The following is a 27,200-nucleotide window of genomic DNA, read 5'->3' as shown; positions in this document are numbered from 1 at the left end:
AGAAATTTCTTTGTGCTCTAACGTAAGTAGCAACATTTTCAAAATAAATCAGTTATTCTGCTCACTTTGTTTTGTAACTCTGTAACAATTTATCTTCGAAATCGTAGTAATTCTTTCTTTATATATATATTTTAATCTTTATTTATTTTTGAGAGACAGAAAGAGACAGAGCATGAGGGGGGAGGGGCAGAGAGAGGGAGATACAGAATCCAAAGCAGGCTCCAGGCTCCCAGCTGTCAGCGCAAAGCCCAACGCGGGGCTCAAACCCACAAACGCTGACATCATGAGCTGAGCTGAAGTCGGACACTTAACCAACCGAGCCACCCAGGCATCCAAAATCTTAGTAATTCTTAAAATTTATTTATTATTTTTACAAAATTTGACCATTTTCATCAAATTTAGGAAACTTAGACATGTTTAGATGTTAAATATATCAGTGGTTTACCAACTTATTTATTTAACAGTGGTTATAACTTTGAATCAGAAATTACTATTTTATTATTTTGCTTTTGTTTTGAATCATTTAGGTACCTTGCAATGAATATCATTCAATAGTTTTTCTTTTACATTAATTATAGTCATTACTTTGTTCAGAGACATATTTGGAGTGAGGCTATCCAAAATGCCATGGGTATGGAATCTCTTTTTTTACAAAACACAAGCTATCACTTTTCCTTACCAATCAGCTTTGTGTGGAGTTTCACCAAATATGTATTTGTGTAGTTAATGTATGTTGGTATTTGTGCTAATTTATGAGATGTCAAAATAAGAAAACTGTAGTCTCTGAGTTAAGATATACAGGCTCAAATTTCATGACAATCTTTCTCAATACAGGGTGGCAAACATAATCTAATATATTTCTTGTTGGAATTTATTTTGAAATGGAAAGGCAATGAAAATGACATATTCTTTAAAAGAAAAAAAAATGATAGGGGCACCTGGGTGGTTCAGTCGGTTGAGCATCCGACTCAGGTCATTATTTCATGGTTCAGGTTTGTGACTTCCAACCCCACTTCGGGCTCCCTGCTGTCAGCGCAGAGCCTGCTTCGGATCCTCTTGTCCCTTTCTCTCTCTGTCCCTCCATAGCTCTCTCTCTCTCTAAAAAAAAAAAAATAAATAAATAAAAATAAAAAAAAGAAAGAAAGGGTGCTGGGTGGCTCAGTGAGTTAAGTGTCTGACTTCAGCTCAGGTCATGATCTCACGGTGAGTTTGAGCCCCAGATAGGGCTCAGCACTGACAGTGCAGAGACTGTTTGGGACTCTCTCTCTCTCTCCCTCTCTCTGCCCCTCCTCCCTCTCTTGCACACAAGCTTGCTCTCTTTCTCTCTCTTTCAAAAATAAATAAGTTAATTAAAAAAAGAAAAAAAATAATGTTCTCTATGTGTGAGTTAGCATTAACCCATAAATACCATTAACACAATATATATGTGGGGGTGGGGTGAAGGGGATACTATTTTTCACAAATCTTAACTTCCTAAGTGTATTAATTGGCTAGGAATACTATAGCAAAATACCACAGACTTCAGCTTAAACAACAAAATTTTATTGCTTCAATTCTAGAACTGGAAGTCCAAGATCAAATTGTTGGCCAATTTGGTCTCTCCTTAAACTTCCCTTCCTTAGTTTGCAGATGGCCACTTTCTTGCTGTGTCAATTTCATTGTACATTCCTATCTCCGGTGTCTCTTCTTATCAAGATATCAGTCCTATTGGAGTAAGGCCCACCTCTACAATCTCATTTAACCTTAATTACCTCCCTAAAGGTTCTGTCTCCAAATACAGTCACATTGGAGGTCAGGGCTTTGTTGTAAAAGGGAGATCATGAACTCAGCCACTTATGAAGTTGCCTTGGGGCTATATAATTTCCCTTACTAAGAAATAAAACACCCACAAAGCCTGTCTAGGTTTTTCACCTTGTGTGAGAATATTTTTCCCTATTTCAGATTCAGTATATACTCCTTTGTTCAGTTTGCACTTAGTATTTCTGACTCCTTGGAAGAAGGGGATCGGCCTTTCTACTATAACACAAAACAGATGCTCGTAGGCCAATTGCCCTGGGACAGTTGCCACAGGAGTTGATTTTGCTCTGTCTCTTCTCTGCATTGTTCCATCTAGTACTTGATGGTTTTGTATTTCCCTTAGCAACTCTGTTATCAGGAAGCAGTGGGCAGAAGTGTGTGGACTTCTATTCCTGGTGGCTGGCATTGTGATGATCTTTGGTAGCCCTCCTGTATTGGTATGCTCTTCTGACATAGATAACTGGTGTATGGTGTTTCAGCTCAACAGTCCTCAACATATGAATTTTAAGAGAGACACAATTCAGTCCATAATATTAAGTAACAAAATAAGTTGGAGGAAATCAACTTATTAAGTAAGCACCTATATAGTGCTTATTAGGAGTCAGGCACTATTATGTGTTTCACAAATATTAACATATGAAAATCTCAGAACAACTTTAGAGCATAGGTACTACTATCATCTCTATTTTACATAGGGTGAAGCAAAGCACACAAAGTTTTAATAATTTTTCCAAGGTCATGCAATATAGCTAGAGTGCAGAACTAGATTGTCTAGCTCCAGAGTCCTTGCTCTCAACTGTTACACAATGCTGCTTATCTAATTTGAGGATATGAGGGCTAGTTTTCTGAAATATCATGGGGGAGATTAAAGTCATGTGATTTTTTTGCCCATATGGTGACAATATTAGTAAAGGATACTAATCAATACATTTCTTCCATACATATTATTGCATGCCAAGGAGTATACTAGGTATTTGGACTATAAGAATGAATTCAGAAAAGATCAAGTCTTACTCTTGGAGTTTAATCTCTAAATGAGAAAAAAAACACAAATAATGTCAACATTATAATTGTTTTAAGACATGAAAAAAATAAATTATCATAAAATTACCACTAACTGTAAAACATAATAAATCACTGGAAAGGAAGTTAAAATCTATTTTTATTTTTTTTATTTTTTGAGAGTGAGAGATTGAGTGAATACAAGCGAGCCAGCAGGGTATGGGCAGAAAGAGAGGGGGACAGAGGATCCGAAATGGGTTCTGTGCTAAGAGCGGAGAGCCCGATGTGAAGCTCAAATTCATGGAACCACAAGACCATGACCTGAGCTGAAGTAGGGTGTTTCACTGACTGAGCCACTCAGGCTTCCCACAATTAAAATCTATTTAAATAGGGAATTTCTTGGGGTGCCTGTGTGGCTCAGTCGGTTAAGCGTCCAACTTCGGCTCAGGTCATGATCTTGCAGTTTGTGAGTTTGAGCCCAGTGTCAGGCTCTGTGCTGACAGCTCGGAGCCTGGAGCCTGGAGCCTGCTTCAGATTCTGTGTCTCCTCCTCTCTCTGCCCCTCCCATGCTCATGCTCTGTCTCTCTCTGTCTCTCAATAATAAATAAACACTATTTTTTTTAATAGGGAATTTCTTCAAAACACTTTACTGAAATTAAAAAAAATACCTTTGGCTTAGACTAAAGAGGAGAAGCATATACCAAAGATAAAAGAAAGAAACACTCTCTCATGTTTATGAAAGTTAGGTTATCAGTAATAGGAAAAGATATCAAAATATAGAATGACAAGTGAGTAAATACAAGAGTGGACAGACAATTAAGAGGACTTAAGTTTTAAAGAAAAATCATTTAAGAGGCTTCAAAGCTAACCTAGTATAGTTAACCAACTTGGTATTTACTAAACTGCAATAGTTTCAATTGTGAAAATATTTTTTAAACCTTCTCAGCTACTCAAAGTTAGTAAATGATATAGAACAGAACATAGATGTAAGACCTCAAATGTTAAAACAAAAGTCATACAAAAGTTTAGATTACTAAAACTGACAGGTGTACAGTGCTCAAAAATTTAGAAAGGGCTTGTAACAATGCTTTATTTCCTCAAAACATGGCTTAATGAACACTTAAACTTTTTATATTTCAGATTTTTCATGTGCTGACTTTCAATATATTTCACTCTTCTTATAAATTTAAGAGAGAGGTTATAAATATAGAACTGTTCTTTTGCTTTTGTGAAAAAGTATTAATTCAAGTTCAGTAAGGCTAAGCACCTTTTTACTTATACCTATACTCTCCCAGCTATCACTGATTTGTTAGTACATATATTTTAGATGACCCTGAGGTTCCAGATTGCAGTGTTATAAAATACATGATTTATTTCATTTAGCAACAAACAATTCATAAACTCAAGTAAGATTTACCATGTGATTTTATGCGATTAGGTGTTTACATGGTATATTTCTAAAACACAATGATAAACATGTAACAAAATGAAAACTGTGATAATACAGTGCATAGCTATTTTCTGTAGTAGGTCTACTTCTTATCAGGACATTAACAATTTATAGAATTCTCCCCATAATAAATTAGTTAATCTGGGAGATCCATCACTTCCAGGCTTTAAAAATTTTATGCTGTTTGTACTGTTTTGAAGCCGCAAGTTCAACAAATGGCCAGAATACCAATATTATATATTCCTGAAGCCCCAGATTCCCTGTTGCAGTGTCATTCTGAGAAAGGCAACTGTCTCCCTGTATTAGAGCTCAGTATGATCCTGTGCCTAGTTTGGCTTTGCACTAGAATCTTTCTCAGGGTTCCTTTATTTAAATTGACAGATTAATCTCCTTGAGGATTACAAGAGTCTCATTATCTGTAAATATATGTGATTTTCCCATCTTGTGCTCATTCTCATCAATAAAGAATAATTCCAAAAGTTGTTTTATTCCTGACAAAAGAGAAAACAGTGAAAGGGCTATTTACTCACAAAGAGAATCAGTTTCATCTTAACATATACAGTGCCAGTGTGAATCTAGTAGGGGAGAGATTTTCAGACTAAAATTTCTTACTAGTAATTGCATTTTAATAACTAATTTAAACATAATCAGGTTTGAACCTCTTAGATATTAGAGATATTATTATATAATAGATATTTAAAATGTTCTTTCTGTGCAGTTATACACTTTTTATGTCCTGGGGATAGGTTATATATAAAACATACAGAGAATTCTGAAGACAAGCCAGAGGCCAAGGCCAAGCTGATTAGAATGGAAGAAGATGGGAAATAAATAAAATAGAATAAAACTAGGTCTCTCAGTATAACTTATAGCCAAAAAATAAAAAAGAAAGAGAGAGAGAGAAGAAAGAAAGAAAGAAAGAAAGAAAGAAAGAAAGAAAGAAAGAAAGAAAGAAAGAAAGAAAAGAAAGAAGAGGAAAGAAAAGAAAATATGACTGCTCCAGGTGGAAGGAGAAAATTCTTTTCTTTCTTTCTCAACACATTTAAAGATTGTACGCATATAAAGCTGGATGGAATTAAGAAGTAGCTAGAAGGTTTGCCTAAAGCCAGTATATTGCACATAAAGTGTTTTTGATCCAGACATCTAAAATAAGAATTGAAATGATACTATCATTTTTCTAAATCTAGAACAGAGGTTTGGCTCTTGTAATTCTTTCCTTCCTCTCTTGTTTCTGATGTTCATCCTCCTTTTTGTTCCCATTTCCAATTTTGTACATCATTTTACACTCAGATTTGTTCCTACTTTATCCTGTAGAATTATAGCCTCTGCCATTCCCTTATCTCCCACTATTGTTGAGTGTATGTTTTGACTTTTTCCTATATATATTTTGAGTTTCCAATATATCTGATATGCTTTACATATAAAGAAGGTAGACATTAATGGTTATGGTTCATGATTCATTTAGATGTAAATTGTTTATGAGCCAAATTTTCAACTAAGATTAAAGTTAAATCTGAAAAACTAGTTTTGACTTGAATAAGTGGCTTCCAGAAACTAGAATTGTGCCACTGAAATTTGATCCATTATTAAACAGAAATATTAGCCACATTTTTAATATATGAATTTCTATTTATATTAAAAAATAAAATGCCCATTACAAACAAATCTCAATGTTTTTGAGGAAACTGGTTTAAATTGCTTGTTCCTAATACATTCTATTACAAGAGAATTAAAACATGGAATCATGTAAATCCATGCAGAGACATAAAAGTCACGTTAATTGTACTGACATGGACAAAAATAAGAAGGAAATAACTTGAAAACTTTGAAGTGCTATCAGCACCCAGTTGATGGACATTTTCGTCTGTAAAAAACTGCTATCATATGCATAAGAAATGTATGTTCTTCTCTTTGATATCCCTTGACTTAAAAATGTATGTATCATATAAATATTTAATATATAGTATGCATCTAGCTATAGCTATCTCTACTGAAAGCCATTTTTGTTGGTTTTTTCTTTGCATTAAGAAAAATAGTATTAAATTTATTATACCTCTGTGTTAAATGACCTTTGCTATTATTTAAAATTTGCCCATAATTATCCGAAAATACTTTTTTTTTTGGAAAAAAACAGACTTCAAACAAGCTAAGTTACTACCAGTTATCGGCCAAACTATTTGTTCAATTTGCTTTGACATTTAACTGGGTGGTCAAAATTGAAAACTGTGTTATCAGTATATCAAACTGCTATATCACTAGAAGGCACTGTGTTTAAGAGCTATTAACTTTGTTTAAACTCTTAGGACATCGTAAAATAACACTATATTTTAGCTTTAGTATCTTTTGGTATAAAAGAAAACAAAGGTACCTAAATTTCATGGGCTACTCTTGAGATTAAATTAAAAAAAATACATGTGGGATGATTTTTACAATGTCTGGCACAGTGTTTGGCTATCTATGACATGAAGACTGCATCCAATAACTTAGGAATATAACCAATCTACTTAATAAAAGGAGAGTGATTGTATTATTTGCAAGAAATGATACTGGGTACAATTTAAATGTCTTCAATATGTATTAAATTATGGTTCTATTAATTATGAATACAGATGATAGGCTTTCTAATTCAATACCTTTAATTTATGGTTAAAGTATAGTTAAATTACAGTACCATCATAAAAGACAATAGCATGCATCATTAATGAGGAAGAAAGCTCTTTACATACTGATTCAGAAGTATCTCTATCATGTAAGCTAAAATAGAGAAATACTATGACCATTATAACAATTAGTTTCCCAAGTTGTATACTACACAACTTCAGGGAACTCCATGCTCCCCACGGAGTTCTGATTTGTGTAAATAAAATATATTTTTTATTAACATACTGGATTGCTGTCCTATTGCTGGTGTAATAAATTAATAAAAATTACCAAAAAATTGGTGGCTTAACAACACATGTTTACTACATTATAGTTGTGCAGGTGAGAATTCTAAATCAGTCTTGGTGGGCTAAAATAAAAGTGTTAGTGGTGCTGCATTCTTCCTGGAGTCTATGAAAGAGTCATTTTCCATGCCTTTCCCAGCTTTTAGAAATCACCTGTATTTTTAGTGTGTAGCCTTCTTCCTTCATATTTAAAACTAGCAACAGGAGATAAAGTCCTTCTTGTGTTGCCATCTCTCTGGTTCTGTCTCCTCTGCCTCCCTCTTCCATTTGTAATTACTTTTGTGATCATATTGAGAACACCCAAATAATCTCATTTCAAGAATATATCAAAAATAAATTTATCTTTTCAAAGTGAGCTGACTAGCACTCTAAATGCATCAGCAACCCCTTTTTTCCGTGTAACCTAAGATGTTCACAGGTTCTGGAAATTAGAGCATGGGCATATTTTGAAGGCCATTATTTTGTCTACTGCAGGTTTCATTGGCCCTAAATTAAATACGGTATTTTATTAGTGGATGCTTTGGTGAAGAAGATATTTCCTTTTTCTAACTTTAGTTTTTACTTTGAATTGATTTTGAACTTTTTTTTATCATGTATGTACATTTTTATAAATTTAGAATGCAATATTTTTGTATTGGCTAACTTCAAATGCCCAAATATATATATAACTTCTTTATGTTATCTCCCCATCTCCAACTAGGACATGAGTGACAAGGGGTAGTTGCTGATTGAGGTTTTCTTTTATGCTTTTCCTAAATGAGTGAGCACTATATTTAACACTGGAAAACGTGATAAGCTATTGGACTAAAAAGGGGGCCAGAATGTCAACTATATCTTAGTATATGCCCATTCTAAATGTCCATGAACAAGTGTGAAATTACAATGTAAAAAATGTGTTAAAGTAGAAGATATTAAGGTCAGAATAGAATTTTTTTAGCCAACATAGACTTTCTGAAAAATGTATTGCAGGCAAATAATATTTTTGTAAGAAAATAAAGCAAGGTTCAAATGAATTGAGTAGAACTTTTATTAAGAAATTATCTATAAAAAGCCACTTGAGGCTCAATCAATTTATTTTGATAATAATGAATAACCTCTTTACTTTGGGCAAAAGACTTTCCACTACAGAAACCAGTTTAAAAAGTCTCCTTGGATTGTGTGTGTGTGTGTGTGTGTGTGTGTGTGTGTGTGTGCGCGCGCGCGCGTGTGAGTGTGTGCGTGTGCGTGATTTTGTGTGTTGTGTGACTTCGTGTGAATTCTTGCTACCTGAGCAAATAATATTCCCATTTGTTCTATAGCAAAGTTGGAAACAAACATAAATCCCTATTAGGGTAAGTAAATTGGTATAAAGACTGAGTTAGCTGTGTGCACGCCACAATGTAAAAGAACTAGTCTATGATGCTTGTTACATATTGATAATCCACTTGTACTAAGATGTCCTCTTTTCTTTTATTTCCCAAATATTTGAAATAGACCTATGCTCCACATGCAATGTTATATTTAGTTCTTTCCCTTAAAGTGTTATATATAGCACTTATATATTTATATATATATATATATTTTTAATGTAGCTAGCTTTGTGCATCTGGAATCAGTTTTCTACCTGATTTTCTTTAGTGATACAGTGATAGTTGGATAGAGATAAGTCCTTTCAGGGTGTGTGTATGTGTGTGTGTGCACGTGTGGGTAATTTCTAAAATTTAAACATTTGTAAAGTATACTTTTGCTACATACATAAATATATATTAGTTATTTTCTTTCTTTAGGGATGTCATTCCAAATGGTTCTGAAAAGTCAACTTCCAATCTCATTACTGTTCCTTCAAAGGTGATTGTGCCTTTTCTGGATATTTTTAAGATTCTCTTTTGTAGGTTTTATTATTTCAGTCATTTTCCTATTTTAAATTTATATATGGTTTTATTTGTTTTTGTCCTCCTTCTGCAACTTCAACTAAACAATATATTCAAACAATTTTTAGCATATTTCTTGAATTCTTTTCAGTACTTTCCATCATATTTTTTCTCATTGCTTCACTTTGTACCTTTTATACATATATTTTAGTTAACTGATTAATTCTTCAGCAATTTCAATGAACCATTAAACATATTAGTTTGTAAGTGTAGTTACTAAGTTTTACAATTCTAAAACTTCAGTTTTATTCTACAATCCCTACTTCTCTGCCATTTTTCCATTAAGTCATTTAATTTCTTGAATATATTCAAAATTACTTTAAATTTCATACTGGCAATTTTTCAGTCTGGATTTTTGTGTCTATTTACATTATGTCTTTTATAGTTTTTTGGATAATTTTTTTTTCCTTTTTAATGCCTAGCTATTTTTATACGTGTCTAATTTTTATAAGATGGCAAATACAGTATCATATTTTGTTGAAAATAATGAAGGCTCTGAGTGATTGAACATTTCTCCACAAATAATTTAACTTTTGGCTCATAATTTTGCTGGAGGCAAAAATTGCTTGAGCACTGATTCAAGTGAGGCTTCCTGCCTTTTGAGGTCTGTATCTTTTCTGTCCTTCCTTATTTCTAGGGTAGAACAGTAGTGCCCCTAGTAGAGTATTGGTTGTTTATCAGGACTTACTCCTTGGTTTCCTCTAAACTCCATATTTTCTTCCTCCAGTTCACGTAAATCTGCTTGCCTCTTAGCCTTTACACTGACACTTTTATTTTAGTATTAATAATTGCCTCAAGGAGAAAAACAGATCTAACTATTGGCTTTAACTCTCTTGGTTCACCTCTTTATCTCATTTTAGAAAAGTTCGCTGCCTTGGTAGCTTTCCAGTGCCTTCATATAGATGTTTCTACTTGTTCCCCCAGGTTTTCTGGTTGTTCTCAGAAGGAGATTAGCTTCAAGCAACATAAGCAATTGTTGTCTGAAGGAGAATCAATGATTATATATTTGATTTAGCAAGTCAGCAATACACATTTATTGTAACAATTTTAGAAGCTAAAAAATGAATGAAAGAAAGAAAGAAAGAAAGAAAGAAAGAAAGAAAGACAGACTACAGGTATGTAACAATAAGAAAATTTAAAGCACCTAAAATTAAATTACACAGACCTAATCATTATGAAAATATATCAGCTCTACCACCATGGAGTTAAATACTGAAAGGCTTCTTTTATATTTTCATTTAATAACTCACATCATCAAATGATCAAATTAGTAAAAAGCTCAGCAATTTTGACTTGAGTTTCCTCTTCTCCATTGTTAAGAATCTTGGCCCAATAATTTTGTTTTATTTTCTTTTTAAAAAGTTTTTTTTTTTAATGTTTGTATTTATTTTTGAGGCAGAGAGAGACAGAGAATGAGCAGGGGAGGGGCAGAGAGACAGGGAGACACAGAATCAGAAGCAGGCTCCAGGCTCCGAGCTGTCAGCACAGAGCCTGACGTAGGGCTCAAACTCATAGACTGTGAGATCATGACCTGAGTTGAAGTTGGACACTTAACCAACTGAGCCACCCAGGCACCAGTAATTTTAAATTAGACCAACTTAATCTAAATGTATCAGTCCTGTCTCCAAAATAGGCAAAGACAATCTAAAAGTGTTTCATAGTTCACATGCAAAAACAAACAAACAAACAAACAAAAAAACTATATTTATACTGCTATTGAATCAGGGCATTCTTATACAGTATCTAAGTTGAAAATATGTCCTACACAATTAGATATTTCTTTCTTCTCCTCTACAATGATTCTCTGTGTGATCAAGTCTTTGAGTCTAAAGGCTACAGTTTAACTACAGTGACTGAGTGTTAACTGCCATTCTGGACCATTCCTCTGAATGTGGAGAGGCTGCCAGTTTTAATCACATGCTATGTTTAAGTCAGTTTCTCATTCGACATCTAGATTCTATTGTCAGTCTTAGGTCAATAGTACAGATTCTGCCTTTCCATAGCTCCAGGGCCTCAGACTTCTTGTGTTTTTGTTTGTTTGCTTTGGCAATAAATCACAACTGCTACAAAGGAGCAGAATCTCATTATCTTTTTTTTTTTTTTTTTTTTTACCTATAGTTTATTACCTCATTTCCTCATTTCTTTGCAGTATTCTCAAAGCTGTGCAAATTTACTAATCTCTTCCCTAGCCACTTTCAAAAGTCTATTGGAGATAGCCTGTCCATAAAAAGTCTACCAGAGATGATATAAAATCACCATACCTAAAGACATCATATCTTGTTCATACAATAACCAGAGTGATCTTTTAAAATTGCATATATAAACATAAATTTGTTAACCAAATCAAACTTAAAACCCTTCACCATCTTCCTGCCATATGTAGCATAAAGTTAAAACTCATTAATATGGCCTGGAAAAGCTTACATGTGAAGCCACTACCTAAATTTTCCATTTAATTTCACATCAGGCCTCTTCCTAAACCCTGCACACTGGCCTCAATTACCTCATTAACTCACTTCTTCCTTTGTTCTCGCCATTGTACAAGCTCTTTTGTTTTTCCCCATTCTCCTACATTCCTCCTTTCTATCAGTTCAAGAATTATTTTATAAAGAAATTCCTCCCTGAATTTCTTATTTAGGTTAACTCTCATTATTGGCTACATTGTTCTAAGTGTCATCCTACACAGACCGTGTGTTTTACCACTGTCTCCTTGTGTGATTTTTTTTTTTGTTTCGAAAAATTGTTCTCTTTCTTAACAGGTTGTTCTTCCATGAGTATAGAAAAGGTGTCTTTTTATTTACTATTTCATTCGTGTACTTAATACAGTTCCTTGAACATAGTAGATGCTGAATAAAATCCTATTAAATCAATGTTTTTGAAATCTTACTGATGACATTTCTGAAATCTGTAAAATATTGGATAAAGGAAAATCCATTCTCAAGTGAAACCATGAAAATGCATCATGATTTTCTTCAGGAAATTTTTTATGGTCCAACATATTTTAATATTTATTACATTATGAGTATGACAATATGGTAGATTGAGGACGGTATAGCTGTGAACCAAAGAGGTAACTTGTCCCCTCACCATGCTTATTCTATTGACAATATTTTTATATGTTAAAGTCCCTTTCCTTTTGTAGTTCAGTGAAATTCCTTAGCATATTGTTATTCACTTGTTTAATTCTATTATAGTTTGCTTTCATATCATTAATTGGAATGTTATTTACATCATCTGAATAATAATCTTTGGTAACTAAATAATATACCTGAACCAATAAACTGAAAAAGTGAGATCTATATTATTCTCCATCATATTCTACCCACATTAACCTTTCAAATCATCTGCATAAGGTCTTATCTTTCCACTCTCCTTCAATCAATTCCAAAATGAGTCCCATTACTACTTTGTACATTTTCTGATGATAAAATAAATAAATGAATAGTAAATTCTCTGGTCACTTAGCACCCCTAAATAGTCTTAGGTGATTTATTAATATGTGTAGGCTCATAAAATATTACAAACTCTAAATTATTTAGATTTCTTCTCTTCTAGCTTGAACTTTGTCCAGGCCATACACTTTTTTCCCCTATTTCTTGGACTAGCACTTTTACTACTCACTAGTCTACTTCCAGCAACTTTAATGCTGAAGTGAAGAAAAGAGAAATATAAAGAATTAAGAGTGTCTTTCTCTGCTACAACCAGTATGGAGTGTATTTGGTTACTTCATCCTTTGTAGGTGTCTAAAAATGACTCTCTCTTTTGGTGCACTTCATATTTTTCATAGATTTCCTCTCATTGCTAAGGATATCTGAGCCAGAATTGTCTGACTTGTGGTGACCACTTATGAATTCCACTTTGCTCAGGGTTCTCCAAGCCGTATTGCCATACTCTGTAAAATACTAATACCTTTCCAGTAGACTCTTGGTTAACTCTGTCTCTTAATCAACTTTGTCCCATTATTTTGTCTTTGGGAAATATTTCTTATCCACCATCTATTTGCATGCAATCTCCTAAAATTCCAGGTTGTTCTGTGGCTGTAAGGTAATTCAACTGAATAGCCCTCTCCTCTTTTTCTTCCCTCAGGTTTAAGTCAGATTCCTGGTATATTGTGTTTCTCAAATTCTAGGAGAGAAGTTTTACACTCTCCAATGATCTCTCTCTAGACTTGAGGTCATGGGGAACTACCTCTGCTCCTCTCCTATTGGAAGTAGGACAACATCTTCAGAAAAGTCTAGATATTCATATAATCTGGGTTAAGCAATGAACATGGGGAAAAATAAACAGTTCTTGGCCCTTTTCTTGTCATAGATCATCTAGATTCTCAGTTTGGAATATGGGAACATTTGACACCTGTTGCTAAAACTGGAAAAGGTCTCTATTGTAACAAATAGTTATATGTTTATTGTATGTATCTTACATCAATATGCCTTTTGTCTTTTATTTATTTTTATTTTTTTTAATTTTTTTTTCAACATTTATTTATTTTTGGGACAGAGAGAGACAGAGCATGAACGGGGGAGGGGCAGAGAGAGAGGGAGACACAGAATCGGAAACAGGCTCCAGGCTCTGAGCCATCAGCCCAGAGCCTGACACGAGGCTCGAACTCAACAAACCATGAGATCATGACCTGAGCCAAAGCTGATTGCTCAACGTACTGGGCTACCCAGGTGCCCCTTCCTTACTTTTCTTTATAAAGCACTGCCTTAGTTATTCCTTAATTTTTATACTTGTATATGAGTCTTATTTTTTTTCCAAATTACATTAAAACTGTGTGTTTTGATGATTATTTACAAATGTATATATGGAAAATTACTTATTTATGATATTAAGTTTTAATATTCTAATATGGTATGTTATTCCAATTATATCTATGTTCTTTTATGTACTTTTCTAAAATAAGATTACAAGATGGTTCTTAACTTTATTCCTAAGTTCTTCAGAATGTTTGTTGATATTGAATATTATATTTTCTAATGGTAAGAAGTAATGGTAAAAGAATGTCTGCCATCTAGTTTCTCCCTTTACCAGTGGGTAAAATATAAGTTACACCAAGTAAACATTTAAAATAAATGTTAAAATGTAAGTTATATCAAGTGAAATATGGTTTAGAAGGGAAAAATTAGGCCAAGGGGCCAAGGCAAATATCCTACCTTTTAGTTATCATTCTGTTGGCTAGAAAAATTATGGAGATGTGAGACTTTTCTGCAGCAACATTTTATTGCATATTCTCCAGGTTTCTTGGTTTCAAGAGGCAGTTGGGGTCAAATGGGTCATACACCATGTTCCAATGTCTGTTCTTCAGTTTTGTGGGTGTTTTGAGACCTTTTGTAAAAATATCAGGATGACTCAATCTACCCACCCATTCATGGGTACAAAGAGGTCAGTCACAGTGGCAATGGTGTCACAGGTATGCTTTTATTTTTATTAGTTCCAGTAGAGGCTTCAGGTGTAGGAACACCAATATCAATTTGAGGAGAAATTTCTGGAGATCTGGCCTAGAAACCACTCTTCCAACTCATTAAACATTTCTCTAAGCACTGATTTTCCATGTTGAATATACTTTATTTTGTTAAAATACCCAGAGCATTTTCCATCTTCTACATTAAATAAAAACTGATTCAGTATTTGGTATTGGAAGCAGTTTCAGAAAATACCAGTATTGGGAATCTGAGTTAAACTGTCTGAACTGTTGGGCTGGAAGGTAGAGATATTCAGATTGCCAAAGGAAAATGAGACCCTATTAATCTATGTCACATTGTGACCGTGTAGTCACTTAGTGAGGTTTTAAATTCACCTGAAAGGAGGTACCTATTGAAGGAAAGATTCTAGCAGTGTGTGATTGCTCTGATTTACTATTAAGGCAGGAATGAGAAAATCAAGGTATGTATTCTAGGTATTCTAACTATTCCTGGGAATGTAAAGACATTTAGAAAATCTACTATTTGGTGAGAAGGACAAAATAGGTTACAGGAGGCAGAATAAAAGCTATTTTATTTAAGTCGTGAGATAATGAAGATCACTTTCATATTTTTGTTTTAACTTGAGCTGAGACATGAAGGATGAGAAGAAATTAACTGAGGTCTGAAGAGAAGAGCATTCTAGACATCAGAACATCCAATAAGTAAGAGATCAGCCTACTTCATAGGATTGTGAGGATCAAACTAAATAGGATTAAATTACATTACATAAAATTCTGGTAGGTTTTCAATAAATAATTGTTAAAGTTCTCTTTTCTCCTTTGTAGACTAACTTAATTTGTATATATTTATCCATCATAAATTTATTTTTGAGAATTGCTGGAAATATTCTTCAATATTTTTCTATTCTTTCTTTTTCTGAAAGTGTGTGATATTTTAGATACATATAAAGATTAAAGGGAAGAACAAAAAAATATTCCAAGGTTTACAAAAATGATGAAAGAGGACAATATGATAAATTTCTCTTCAACTGTAGAAATATAAGTTCCTGCTCACTGAAAATTGTGCAAAATATATGGTTGCTTTTATCATAATTGTCTCAGAGCTTTTACAAGCAAAATGTAATTGAATAATTGCCTAAATGCAACTACCAAGTAAAATTAATATGAAAACAAGACTTATGAATATTGCATCATGTTAGACTTGGCAATAACTATATAAAAGATGCTATTTAAAAAGAAAGTCAGTTTTTCTATATTTCAGGAGAAATATAGGTATTTTGCTAGGACTCTAAAGTTGATGACTTTAGAGAGATTGAGGTGTCGTGAAAGCAAAACTGAGTATCAGTTATGTTAAGGCAGTGATCACATTTTCCTATTGCCACAGTTCTCAATATATGTATTTCAAATAAAAATAATTTAATTAATTAATATTTTAATACAAGTCTGAAAAAAACATATAAACAAGTCGATGTAACTTCCCAGGTAGCTTCATTAAATATCAATCTTTAACAAACATTCACTGAATGTGGAAGTAAAGACATCTCACTGATCACTGTTTCAAACATGACAGAGTTATATAAATGCATTTAAGTTTTAAATACATTTAGGTAGGCTCCATTCCCAATGCAGGGCTTGAAGTCAGGACCTTGAGATAAACACCTGAAACCAAGAGTTGGATGCTCCACTGTCTGAGCCACCCAGGCACCCTAAGTTTTAATTATATTTAAGTATCTAACTAAGAATATGATGCCCACTAAAAAGACATAACAATAACAATTATTCTTACAATAATAGTCATTGAAAAGGAAAGGGATTGTGAGAGTAGAGACCAAAGTTAGACACACCTCAGTGCCAATGATAATGTACTTAATGTAAACTATAGGGAAACATGATGGAGTAAACCAAGGCAGTAATGAAACAAAATTAACTGAATTAACATGACATTTCCAGATAAAATTCACATAATAGTGTGATAAGTACGGACTGGATTCCAAAAAGGCCAAGGTAGAAGTACTCATATTGTAGTTAAGATGTAAGGAGTTAAAAAACAATGCTTTTTTCAGATTTTCAGAAAAACAGAGATACCCAAGAACAAAAAGCAAACATGTTTTTAAAAAATGAATGACAGGACACAAATTTGTATTTTCCTACGTAAATTTTATACAAAGTTAAGCCACAGGAAAAGTAACCACGCAGATGATTATGCAAGGGCAGAAAAACAGAAGCTTTCCAATACAGTTAGTTACATAATACAAACTTCACCTGAGGTGTCAAATAATGAATTGTGTCTCCAAAAACACAGAATATTTCAGAACAGCAAAGCTTCAAAAAATAGGTAACTTGAAAGATGTGATCAACTATAAAAAGGTCACAAAGAGAGAAACAACATGAATCTCACCAACAGAGAATACTCTAAGAACAGAAGATTTTGATACCTCTTAAAGCAAATATTCTCAGAAGGATTTATATTTCAGCTGTCAAAACTAAAATAGTGAAGTCAGCAATTATTTACCTACCTATGAGCAGAGGTCATTGCAAGAAATAGAAGTGAAAATACCTTTAGATTTCTAAGGGGTATAATCAACATATTTGGTTTATATCTGTAAGAAAAGATGTTGGAAATCTAAGTGCATAGGTAAAAAAGAAATATATGGTAAAAATAAAGCATTCCAACAGAGAATAAAGAACTACTTAAATAATCTCCATCAAGAACAGGAATATTTTATTTTATATCAAAGATAGGTGTTGTGGTAAAAAACAAACAAAAAAACTAAGAATAATGCTTAATCTATTTCAACATAAGACTATGTGAACTCAGAGAATCCTATTTTCCTTCTTTTTATTATCGGTATTTAATGTAATAAAAATACATCCTAGGTGGACGGAATGTTAAGGTGAGATGATAACATCAGGAAATGCAGATGGAACAGCTATATATTTCAAAGTTCATTATTCAAGTTTACATTTTATTTTAAGTTATATAAACTGAAACTAAACTATATGCCCAAATCAACATAAGAAAGTGTTATTATTGAAATTAATTGAATTAAAAAATTTGTTCCATTGAAATTAACTGAATTTTTAGTTTCCCACATCGTTACCAATTCGCTAAATGCCTAAAAAATATTTCCTTTGGCATGCATGTGTTCAGAAACAAAATTAACTGAATTAACATGACATTTCCAGATAAAATTCACATAATAGTGTGATAAGTATGGACTGGATTCCAAAAAGGCCAAGGTAGAACTACTCATATGGTAGTTAAGATGTAGTTAAGGTGTAGCTAGCACTGACTTCATGAAACACATGGCAAATATCCTAAATAACACTTTGAACTTAATATTATATTAATTTACCATCAAGTAGATTAACACACATATCGTAACACACATATTATAACAAAATTGAGTTCAAATATATTTTTAATGTTCAGTGCCTCTGCCAATAGTACAATTGCATAATACAGATTTATAGTCAAAGATGGACATAATTTGTCCAATATACCAGAGATACTATTTTAAAACAGGAAATTTATAAGTAATGATATGCACATTTGGGGGTATTCTATCTTGGAAAGATAGTAAAGCTTATTTGCTGTATAATTTGGCATTTTTAGTTAGTATCTATTGAATATTTCCTCAAGTATTTCAAAGATATATTTGAAGATGTAAGTAGTATTATGAGTTATCCTGATTTTAGAAAATAATGTAGCAAAAAAGGAAAAGGATAGAAAGGTAAGTCTTAACATGATTTATTTATTTAAAATCAGAAATGTCTTATTCTGACATCACTTAAGTAATATATTATATGGATATTGCTAAAAACTAGAAAGTGAGTAATATGTTGTTCTATAAGTAGACTGAATGTCACATTATTCATTCTAATGCCAGTATTACATAAAATGCAAGACCAAGATATAAAAATGTGTTCCCTAAAAATGCATGAAAATTACTTTTTAGAGAAAATGTTATTTCTAATATTAAATCTTAGTACGAGCTCATTGATGTGAATATACTTCTTATAGGCATTATCCATCGCATGTTTATATAAAAATAAAATACAATTCCTTAAGAAGCATACATAGTGTCATTACATATGTTTGAATAAATTGCTTTTAATAGTTGACTTACAGAAAAAGATCTAAAATATCTACCTTCCATTTGTATATTATATTTCTGATAATTGATCATAGCTCTGTCTGAATCCAACCTAATTTGACTAAAATACTAAAATATAAAATAGAGAAATTTGCCTCAGCTCCAGAGTCTAGGAGTAATGCTGTATTTATATATATATATATATATATATATATATATATATACACATATATATTTATATATATTTATATAAATATATATGTATATATATGTAAATACACATATATGTAAATACATATATATTTACATATGTAAATACATACATATATATGTAAATATATATGTTTATGTGAATATAAATATATTTAGCTATAACAGGTGCATAGAATAAGAGAAGTAAAATTAAATCATAAAAAAGAAGATATTTCAAACTCACATAGAGTCCAGGGCAGATACGGCAGCTAGGCTGTGTCTTTGTTTCACCCTGCTTCTAGCTTTCTCCTCCACACTGAAAGTATGGCCTTTATTTTCATGCTGTAGGATGGAACTCAGCCCACCAAATCTAAATGTATAAAGAAATCAAATTAATTTAAAATGTGTTAAAGAATCCAATTAGAGTACAGATGTTGTCAAAATAAATAAAAATGCAAACTCCAATTGTATGATGTATATAAGAAACCTAATTTTAATATAAAATTTAATATTTAATTTAATTGAAAAATAATTACAAATACATTATAATTCAAAAAACGAAACAGATATGTCAGTACTAACCAAAAGAAATCAGGACTATCTCAGATATCAATATAGATTTCAGAGGGGTGCCTGGGTGGCTCAGTGGGTTAAGTGTCTGACTTCAACTCAGGTCATGATCTCATGGGTTTGAGCCCCATGTCAGGCTCTGTGCTGACATCTCAGAGCCTGGAGCCTGTTTCGGATTCTGTGTCTCCCTTTCTATCTGTCCCTCCCTCACTCAAGCTTTGTCCCTCTCTGTCTCTCAAAAAATAAATAAATGTTAAAAAAAAAAAAGAAAGAAAAGAAAAATTCCATGGTAGGTTTCAGAATAAAGACTATTAACAGGGATAGGGTGGTCATTTTTTTTTTCAATTAAAAAAATTTTTAATGTTTATTCATTTTTAAGAGAGAGAGAGAGACATAGCATGAACAGAGGAGGGGCAGAGAGAGAGGGAGACACAGAATCTGAAGCAGAATCCAGGCTTTGAGCTGTCAGCACAGAGCCTGATGTGGGGCTCGAACCCATGAACCATGAGATCATGACCTGAGCCGAAGTCAGACACTTAACTGAAGGAGTCACCCAGATGCCCCAAAAAGGGGTCATTTAATAGTGATAAGGGTATCATTTATCACGAAGACATAACAATGGTAAGCATTTATGCACATAATACCAGAGCTTCAAAATACATAAAGGAAAGCTGATAGGAATATAAGGAAAATAGGCAAATGCACAATTAGGGTTACATAATTAAATTCGTTTTCTTTTTCCATAATTGATTGGACAGATAGAAAATCTTTAAAGATACAGGATATTTGAACATTGTCAACCAAATTAATGTCATTCACATTTCTAGAACATACATTATAAAGGGAATATATTTTAGGTAGGATGGCAGTATGTATATTCTTTTCAAGTGCATGTGAACTTTTATCAAGACAGATTATATACTGAATATGTACCATAATAAAATATATATAATACATATAAATATATACCATAATAAAAAGTCTCAATAGATTGAGAAAAACTACAGATACTAAAATTATAATATGTTAATATAACAAATAATGTAACATCATAAATTCAACAACGTGGATGAAATGGATATATTTTTTGAAAGACACAAGCTACCAAAACCCATTAAAGATAAAAAAATATGTTCTTATGTTTATTACAGTAATTAAATTTGTAGGTAAAACTCTTCCCACAAAGAAATCTTCTGATCTAGGTCAATTTATGGGGCAGACTCTACCAATGCTGTATATATTTTTTTCTAAAAAAAATGAAGAGACATGAATATAATCCAATTTATCTTATGAGCCTACCATTGTTCTGAAATAAAAATGAAGAAAACTAGAATGTACCAGTGAACTGAAAGGTAGCAAGAAAGGGCTTAAAAAACTTGTGAAGCACTGTAACATCATTGGAAAATACATAGTATTAAGAACACATCTAAACATGACATTAACAAATAACACAACAAACAGCTATAAATAAGAATCCAACAAAGATTTAAAGTAAAATAATACAGTGTGCTCAATCCAGAAGAGGAAAATAAAAATAAGGGAACAGAAAAAACAGGAAAACCATTATTGAGATGGCATATCTAAAACAAAATATATTAATATATGCACTGAAAGTGGAAGCAAATGGACTAAGCAACTCAACTAAAGGTGATTTTATGAAAAGAAACTAAAAACTGATAGACCTTGAGTAAAGATCCAAAATTCTTAACAAATTTTGTAACCAATTTGAATCCAGTAATGTACACGTACATAAAATACAACCAAGTGAAGTATATCGCAAGAATGCAAGGTTGATTTCACATTTTGAAATCAATAAATGTAACTCACCATGTTAACAGATGAAAAAAGTAGAAATATATGATTATCCCCATTGTTGCAGAAAAAGATTTGTACAAATTCCAACAGCCATTCCTAATAAGTTTCACTAAAATAAGAATAGCTGAAAAATTCCTCAATACGATGAGGGCATCTTCAAAAAAGCTCACTTGATCCTGACTGGTACAGCTTTGATTGAAAGTCATTGTGAAAATTTAGTCTCAAACATAATCATACTAACTATTGCAGCATGAATCCATAGAATTAGCTGAATTATAATATAAGACCAAATGATATCTTACATTTCTTTAAATCACTTTTAATCCTTTGCCTTGAGAAAAATATCACTTATATTTTAGATATATTTCATTATTTTACTTCAAAATTCCCTTACATTTTCAATATTTTAACAGGAGTTATATGTTAGAGTATGAATGACTTTTTAAAATGTTACTTAAAGCTAGGAGATGTGTTTCCCTCTTTGCTTAAGTATAAAAAAGAAAAGATGCATCCAAATTTTTGCAACTATACCTATATATTATACCTATATTTGATCTGACATTGCAAAATATATTATTTTCAGCAAGTCATCAGGGAACCATAAGCTTGACATCATTTGACTGCCTCTGAGCCATTGGTCGGAAATCTATACAAGGAAAACCTCATAGTAAGAATCAAAGAGATTATGAGGAAAGAAGCCAGAGGCTTTGGTAACTATATTTTCATGGTAATGTTAAACTCAAAGTAACATATCATGTTCATTTAAGGATTATAGTCTTCCACACTGGGAAGGTATTTCTAACCAAACTTAATTGAGCTAGTGTACAAATAGATTGCATCTATTTTGCTATTTGGGCATATTTTTGGTTCTTTATATTCAATAAAGTATGATGTATAAAATTTGAAATAAGACAAAATGAATGAATGCTCCATGGGAATATTTAGGCTGACACATAGAAGTAACTTAAAGATGCCTCAAGTGAATGATGTTTTTAAGGAAACTTGGGAGTATATAATATTTTTCTGTAAGGCTTATTTGTGATTATCTAAATTTGTATTTGGGGAAAGAAAAGATGTTGAAGTTTCAGTCTGCATATGGCAATTTTCCTCTACAGATGGTTTCCTTAGTAAAAGAAGAGCCAAGGTCATATTAATGTTTAGCATTCTTACAGCAAGTATATTTTGGCTCAATATGTATCATGAATTAAAAATAATTTTATGCTAGTCAAGATGACCCAGATAGAAGAATGTTTTTTATTTATTAAACTGATCTTTCCAAGTGATATAAAATACTTGAGCTAAACATACTTAAATCTGTCCCTCTTCCCCTGTATTCTTGAAAGCAAAGAAGGCAAGGAGAGAAACTATTTCTCTGACCCATATTCTCAGGAGAAACGATGGACATTAGTGAAAAAAGTGTGTAATACATAAAAAGACAGAGATAATGGAGTTTGAGAATTATGAACAGTTACTGCAAATGTGTGTGCCCACTCTCAGAATAGGATTGCTGTACTGGCATTAAATATGCTCTATTAACATGATATTCTGAGCTCTAACCTTGTTTCTACAGCTCTTCTAGGATTGGAGAGATGGGGACATGTACACCTATGGTTCAGGATGTGTTTAACTTCAGTACTATAAGCCCTTCACTCCCAGGTATATGTGCTGAGAGTCTTCTATCCAGACAGCAGAATAAGATTTGTTGCCCTGGAAAGAAGATCAGAGCCCAAACTTCTTTTCCCAGTGTTTGTGCTAAGAATCCACAGGAAAAGAGCAAAAATCTGCCTATAAATTAATGAAGTTAACACAAATAAATCATTCTGAGTACCTAAGGATTTCCATGCCTCAATTTTATTTGTTAACTGGGAATAAATGAATGACATCAAAGTTCATTTCAGGTTGTGTTTGAAAGGGCAACTCAGATTTAAGGGTACCCTTTAAATATTTTCCAAGATTTGTTGTAGACTGCTCTCGAAAAGGTAGCAGCACCTCAGAAGCCCCTTAGAGGAATTTAACACAAACTATCTCATGGTTTTTTAATGACAATTCTGTAATAACGTAATCTTTACCAGACATTTGTCGGGTTTCCACCATACGAAAAAAGCATCTTTGTTTCTGGGAATTCAGAGATAACCATGGTATTTTTTCTCCTTTTAGAAATGTAGTTTCAGTTTGCTCAATGCTACATGTCTACTGATTGTTGAGCTGAAATTTGAATATAAGTATCTCTGATAACAGACAGCCGTGTGCATATATACTTTAACATCCCACCATAATCCCCCACTAGGGAAGCTTAGTCATGTGAGAGGTGACAGTAATTATGTAAGGTAGAAGAAATTTATGCAAAACAAAACAAACAAAATGAAAAAAGTAAAAAACAAAATTATATAAATGATATGCAAATCTATAAATTCTCTGGCTTGCTGGGAGAATTTAAGGTAACACTATAATAGAATTTTTTTTGAAATTTCTTTATGCATATTTAAAATTTGGCTATATTTTTGTGTCAAAGAATTTTTCCTTCCTATAGATCAAACTTCTGATTTACAACTAATGAACTCAGACAAGGATCAAGGGAAATCCAGCTGGTTGACCATTAGTGGTCATAGCTTCATAATTACTGTGAACAATGGACAGGGATATAGGCGAGACTGCATCAGAATGCTATTGTAAGAAATAAAATAAAAATAAAATGGTGTCTGTTAAAATACTTTGGAATTTGGGTGGCATTATGCTAATTTAGGGATTTTAATGCTCTCTAACACATTTACAGTCCTATGTAAAGTTAGCTAATACATTAGGGTTTTCTTTTTTTTTTCTTTTTTATTTAAGAAAAGTTTTTTTGATGTTTATTTTTGAGACAGAGAGAGACAGAGCATGAACGGGGGAGGGTCAGAGAGAGAGGGAGACACAGAACCTGAAACAGGCTCCAGGCTCTGAGCAATCAGCACAGAGCCCAACGTGGGGCTTGAACTCACGGAGTGCGAGATCATGACCTGAGCCAAAGTCGGAGGCTTAACCAACTGAGCCACCCAGGCGCCCCAAGGGTTTTCATTATCGTATTGCAAGCAATTATAAAGCTAAAGTATGGGAAAGAGTTTGATTTTGAAGCAATGATGAAGAAAAAAAAGACAGATTTAAAGACTTCATAAAAAGGCTCATGGATGAAAAAACACTTGGTTTGTGATAAATGAGGCACTGCAGAACACTGAGGGATTTTTCACCGAAAGGTTCTGGGTCCAGTAGATAGATGTCCAACTGGACAAAGCATAATGTTATTCTACCTCACCCTTTACATAAAATTCCACTCGAGGTAAACTGCCAATCCAAATGAGAAAATAAAGCATAAGAACTTTCATAACTTTGGGTTAAGGAAGAATTTTTTACATCAGTACCAAAACGAGAACAACAAAAACACAAAAAACTCCTAAACATTCAGAAAAATGGTGTTAATGAATCTGGGTTACATTAAAGTTAGAGATTTTTGATAATTAAAAAAAAAACACAAAACATTTGACTGTGTACAAAGGCAAATAAAAATGATGATATAACAGCAATACATATAAATGGCAAAGTTCTTGTATCCAAACTATATTGATAACAAAAATTCTGTTACACTTCAGCAATGCACACCTCCCTAAGGAAATTAGGCCTGCTGGCTTTTAAGCAACTTATATCAGATTGTTTTGAAACCAGATTTCCCAGCATCAGTGATATGAAAACTGAACATGTCCAATCAATCACAAAGAATCTATATAGTCCACCTTGTGAGCAGAAACTTGGATTTAGAATCTTGCCTCGTTTGAAATATAGGCTCTTTTGCTATAGCCCTTTCAAGCTGTTGCTTGGAGAAGCCCCCTGAACTTACACATGAAGACATTGTACTTGCCAGACATGATAAGTTAGACTTAATTTTAGAATATTATTGGAGCAACTTTTTTCCTTCTCTTTTAACAACATAAATAGCCCCTAAAATAAATGAAAAAAAAGTTAACTGAAAATGGATAAAAAAGCATATACAATTGGCTGGTAAGACATGGAAACATGGCCCACCTTCCTTAATGATCAGGGAGACATGTATTAGCTCTACCCTGTTTGGATTTTTTCTCGGGCCTGATTATTAAATTAAAATAAGACAGATCAACAGAAGAAAAAGCATAGAAATTTATTTAATGCTAGTTTTAGGTGAAATGGGAGACTTCATAAGGAATGAAGACCCAAAGAAGTGGCAAAATTTAAATGCTTTATACAAAGTTGAATAAAAAGGCAATTGTGGAAAAGTAACGAAACAATGTGAGGAGGCTAAAGGAAAATAATTATGTTAACAAGGTCTGTACAGAATTCTTTCCATCTCAACTTCCCAGTTGGTGGTAAGAATGTTTCCTTCTGGTATAGGGAGGACACCTTTCACATGGAAATTTCGACTCCTACTTTTAAGAAAAAGGAACAAGGCCAGAGTGTACTTCTTGCATCCGTTGTTTTTCATGTGCCTTTATCAAGATAGTTAATATGCCAGAGTGGCATATTTTGGGATAGCTGTTCTAAACTCCTCCAACAACAACGTGAGGTAACTATATACTCACTGGAGTAAATCTCATGACAAATAATAAACTTATCTGACAAGATTGTGAAGCAATGATAGTCTTTGAATATTGCTGTGGGGTAAGGGAAGTGAAACTGGTATTTTGCAAACTAATGAAATCTACTAGGTTAAACATATGCACGCTCTAACATCAAACAAAAAATGTAACCAACAAAGATACATATATATTTGCACCAAAGAGGACAGATCATAGCAATATAACCTGTATTAATTTATACTGAAAGTAATTTGACACGGAAAATACATTGTGACATATTCATCAAAAAGGTAGTATTGCACAGAAATAAAAATGGATGATATAAACAAAACAATGTGGATAAATAATACCATTTACATAATGTTAACAACTACAACAAAAAATCCAGACAAAAATCACACTGATTTCATTCATATCGAGTTAAAAACAAAAAAACCACACCATCTTTGCAAATAGAAATGAGAATAATGGTAATCTTTGGAGAGGTGTATTGACTAGGAGGATTCAAGGAGACTTCTGTGGTAATGGTAATGTTCTATTTCTTGTTTTCAGTTGTATTGTGTAGGAGTTTTGACCTTGTAAGAATTCTTCAATATATAAGCTTATTATGTGCACATCTTTCTGTATATATACAATATTCAACTTAAAAATTCTTAGGAAGGAAAATAAAAGAAAGAATATTCTAGGAAGAAGGTGGCATAGATGTTTACATGCCTTCCCTTTACTACTCCTTGTCTAGAATATTACACCAATAAATAACATGCTGGTTCTGCCTGGTGGATGTCTTTTTTTTTTTTTTAATTTTTAAATGTTTTTTTTTTTTTTTTTTTTTTTTTTTTTTACTTTTGAGAGAGAAAGGTGGGGGGCAAGGGGGAAGGGCAAAGAGAGGGAGACACAGAATCTGAAGAAGGCTCCAGGCTCTGAGCTGTCAGCACAGAGCCTGGTGTGGGGATCAAACTCATGAACCATGAGACTATGACCTGAGCTGAAGTCAGACGCTCAACTGACTGAGCCACCCAGGCAACACAGTATATGTCTTTAATGTACAAATCTTGAAATATTCTGGATAAAATGAACTTCTAATCAACTGTGTGAAGAATAAATGATTATCTAAGTCCCAGACTGATAGGAGTCTGTAGATTCTTTTAATAATAGTAGCTAACATTTGTTGAGTGCCAGACACAGTTCTAATAAATTTACAAATATTTTCTCATTTAATATGGCCAATGATGCAGCCATTTTGTCAGTGAGCCTTGATAGAGCTTCCACATTTTTCAGATATTGAAAATGTCCAAGTGTTTGCAGTGCAAAGTGAATTTCTCCTAGTCATTACTCATTATAGAAAATTGCTTCCTGTAACAGGGGGGATCTGGGAATAGAGAATCATCCCAACCACTTCTGCTCCAGATATTTCAACAAG

At 32.8% G+C, this 27,200-nt stretch overlaps 1 protein-coding gene across 1 annotated transcript in view; it reads right to left on the bottom strand.

Annotated features, from left to right (window-relative positions):
• LOC128316027 (uncharacterized) overlaps positions 1–27,200 on the bottom strand; it is a 75,011-nt gene that overhangs the window by 34,529 nt on the left and 13,282 nt on the right. The window contains exon 2 of the mRNA XM_053224417.1: positions 19,060–19,185. Within this exon, the coding sequence (XP_053080392.1) occupies positions 19,060–19,185 (126 nt within the window). The remainder of the gene's footprint in view (positions 1–19,059; positions 19,186–27,200) is intronic.

Source organism: Acinonyx jubatus, chromosome B3 (assembly GCF_027475565.1).
Source record: "Acinonyx jubatus isolate Ajub_Pintada_27869175 chromosome B3, VMU_Ajub_asm_v1.0, whole genome shotgun sequence".
Lineage (NCBI taxonomy): Eukaryota > Metazoa > Chordata > Mammalia > Carnivora > Felidae > Acinonyx > Acinonyx jubatus.
This window is presented reverse-complemented; position numbering and strand designations above follow the sequence as displayed.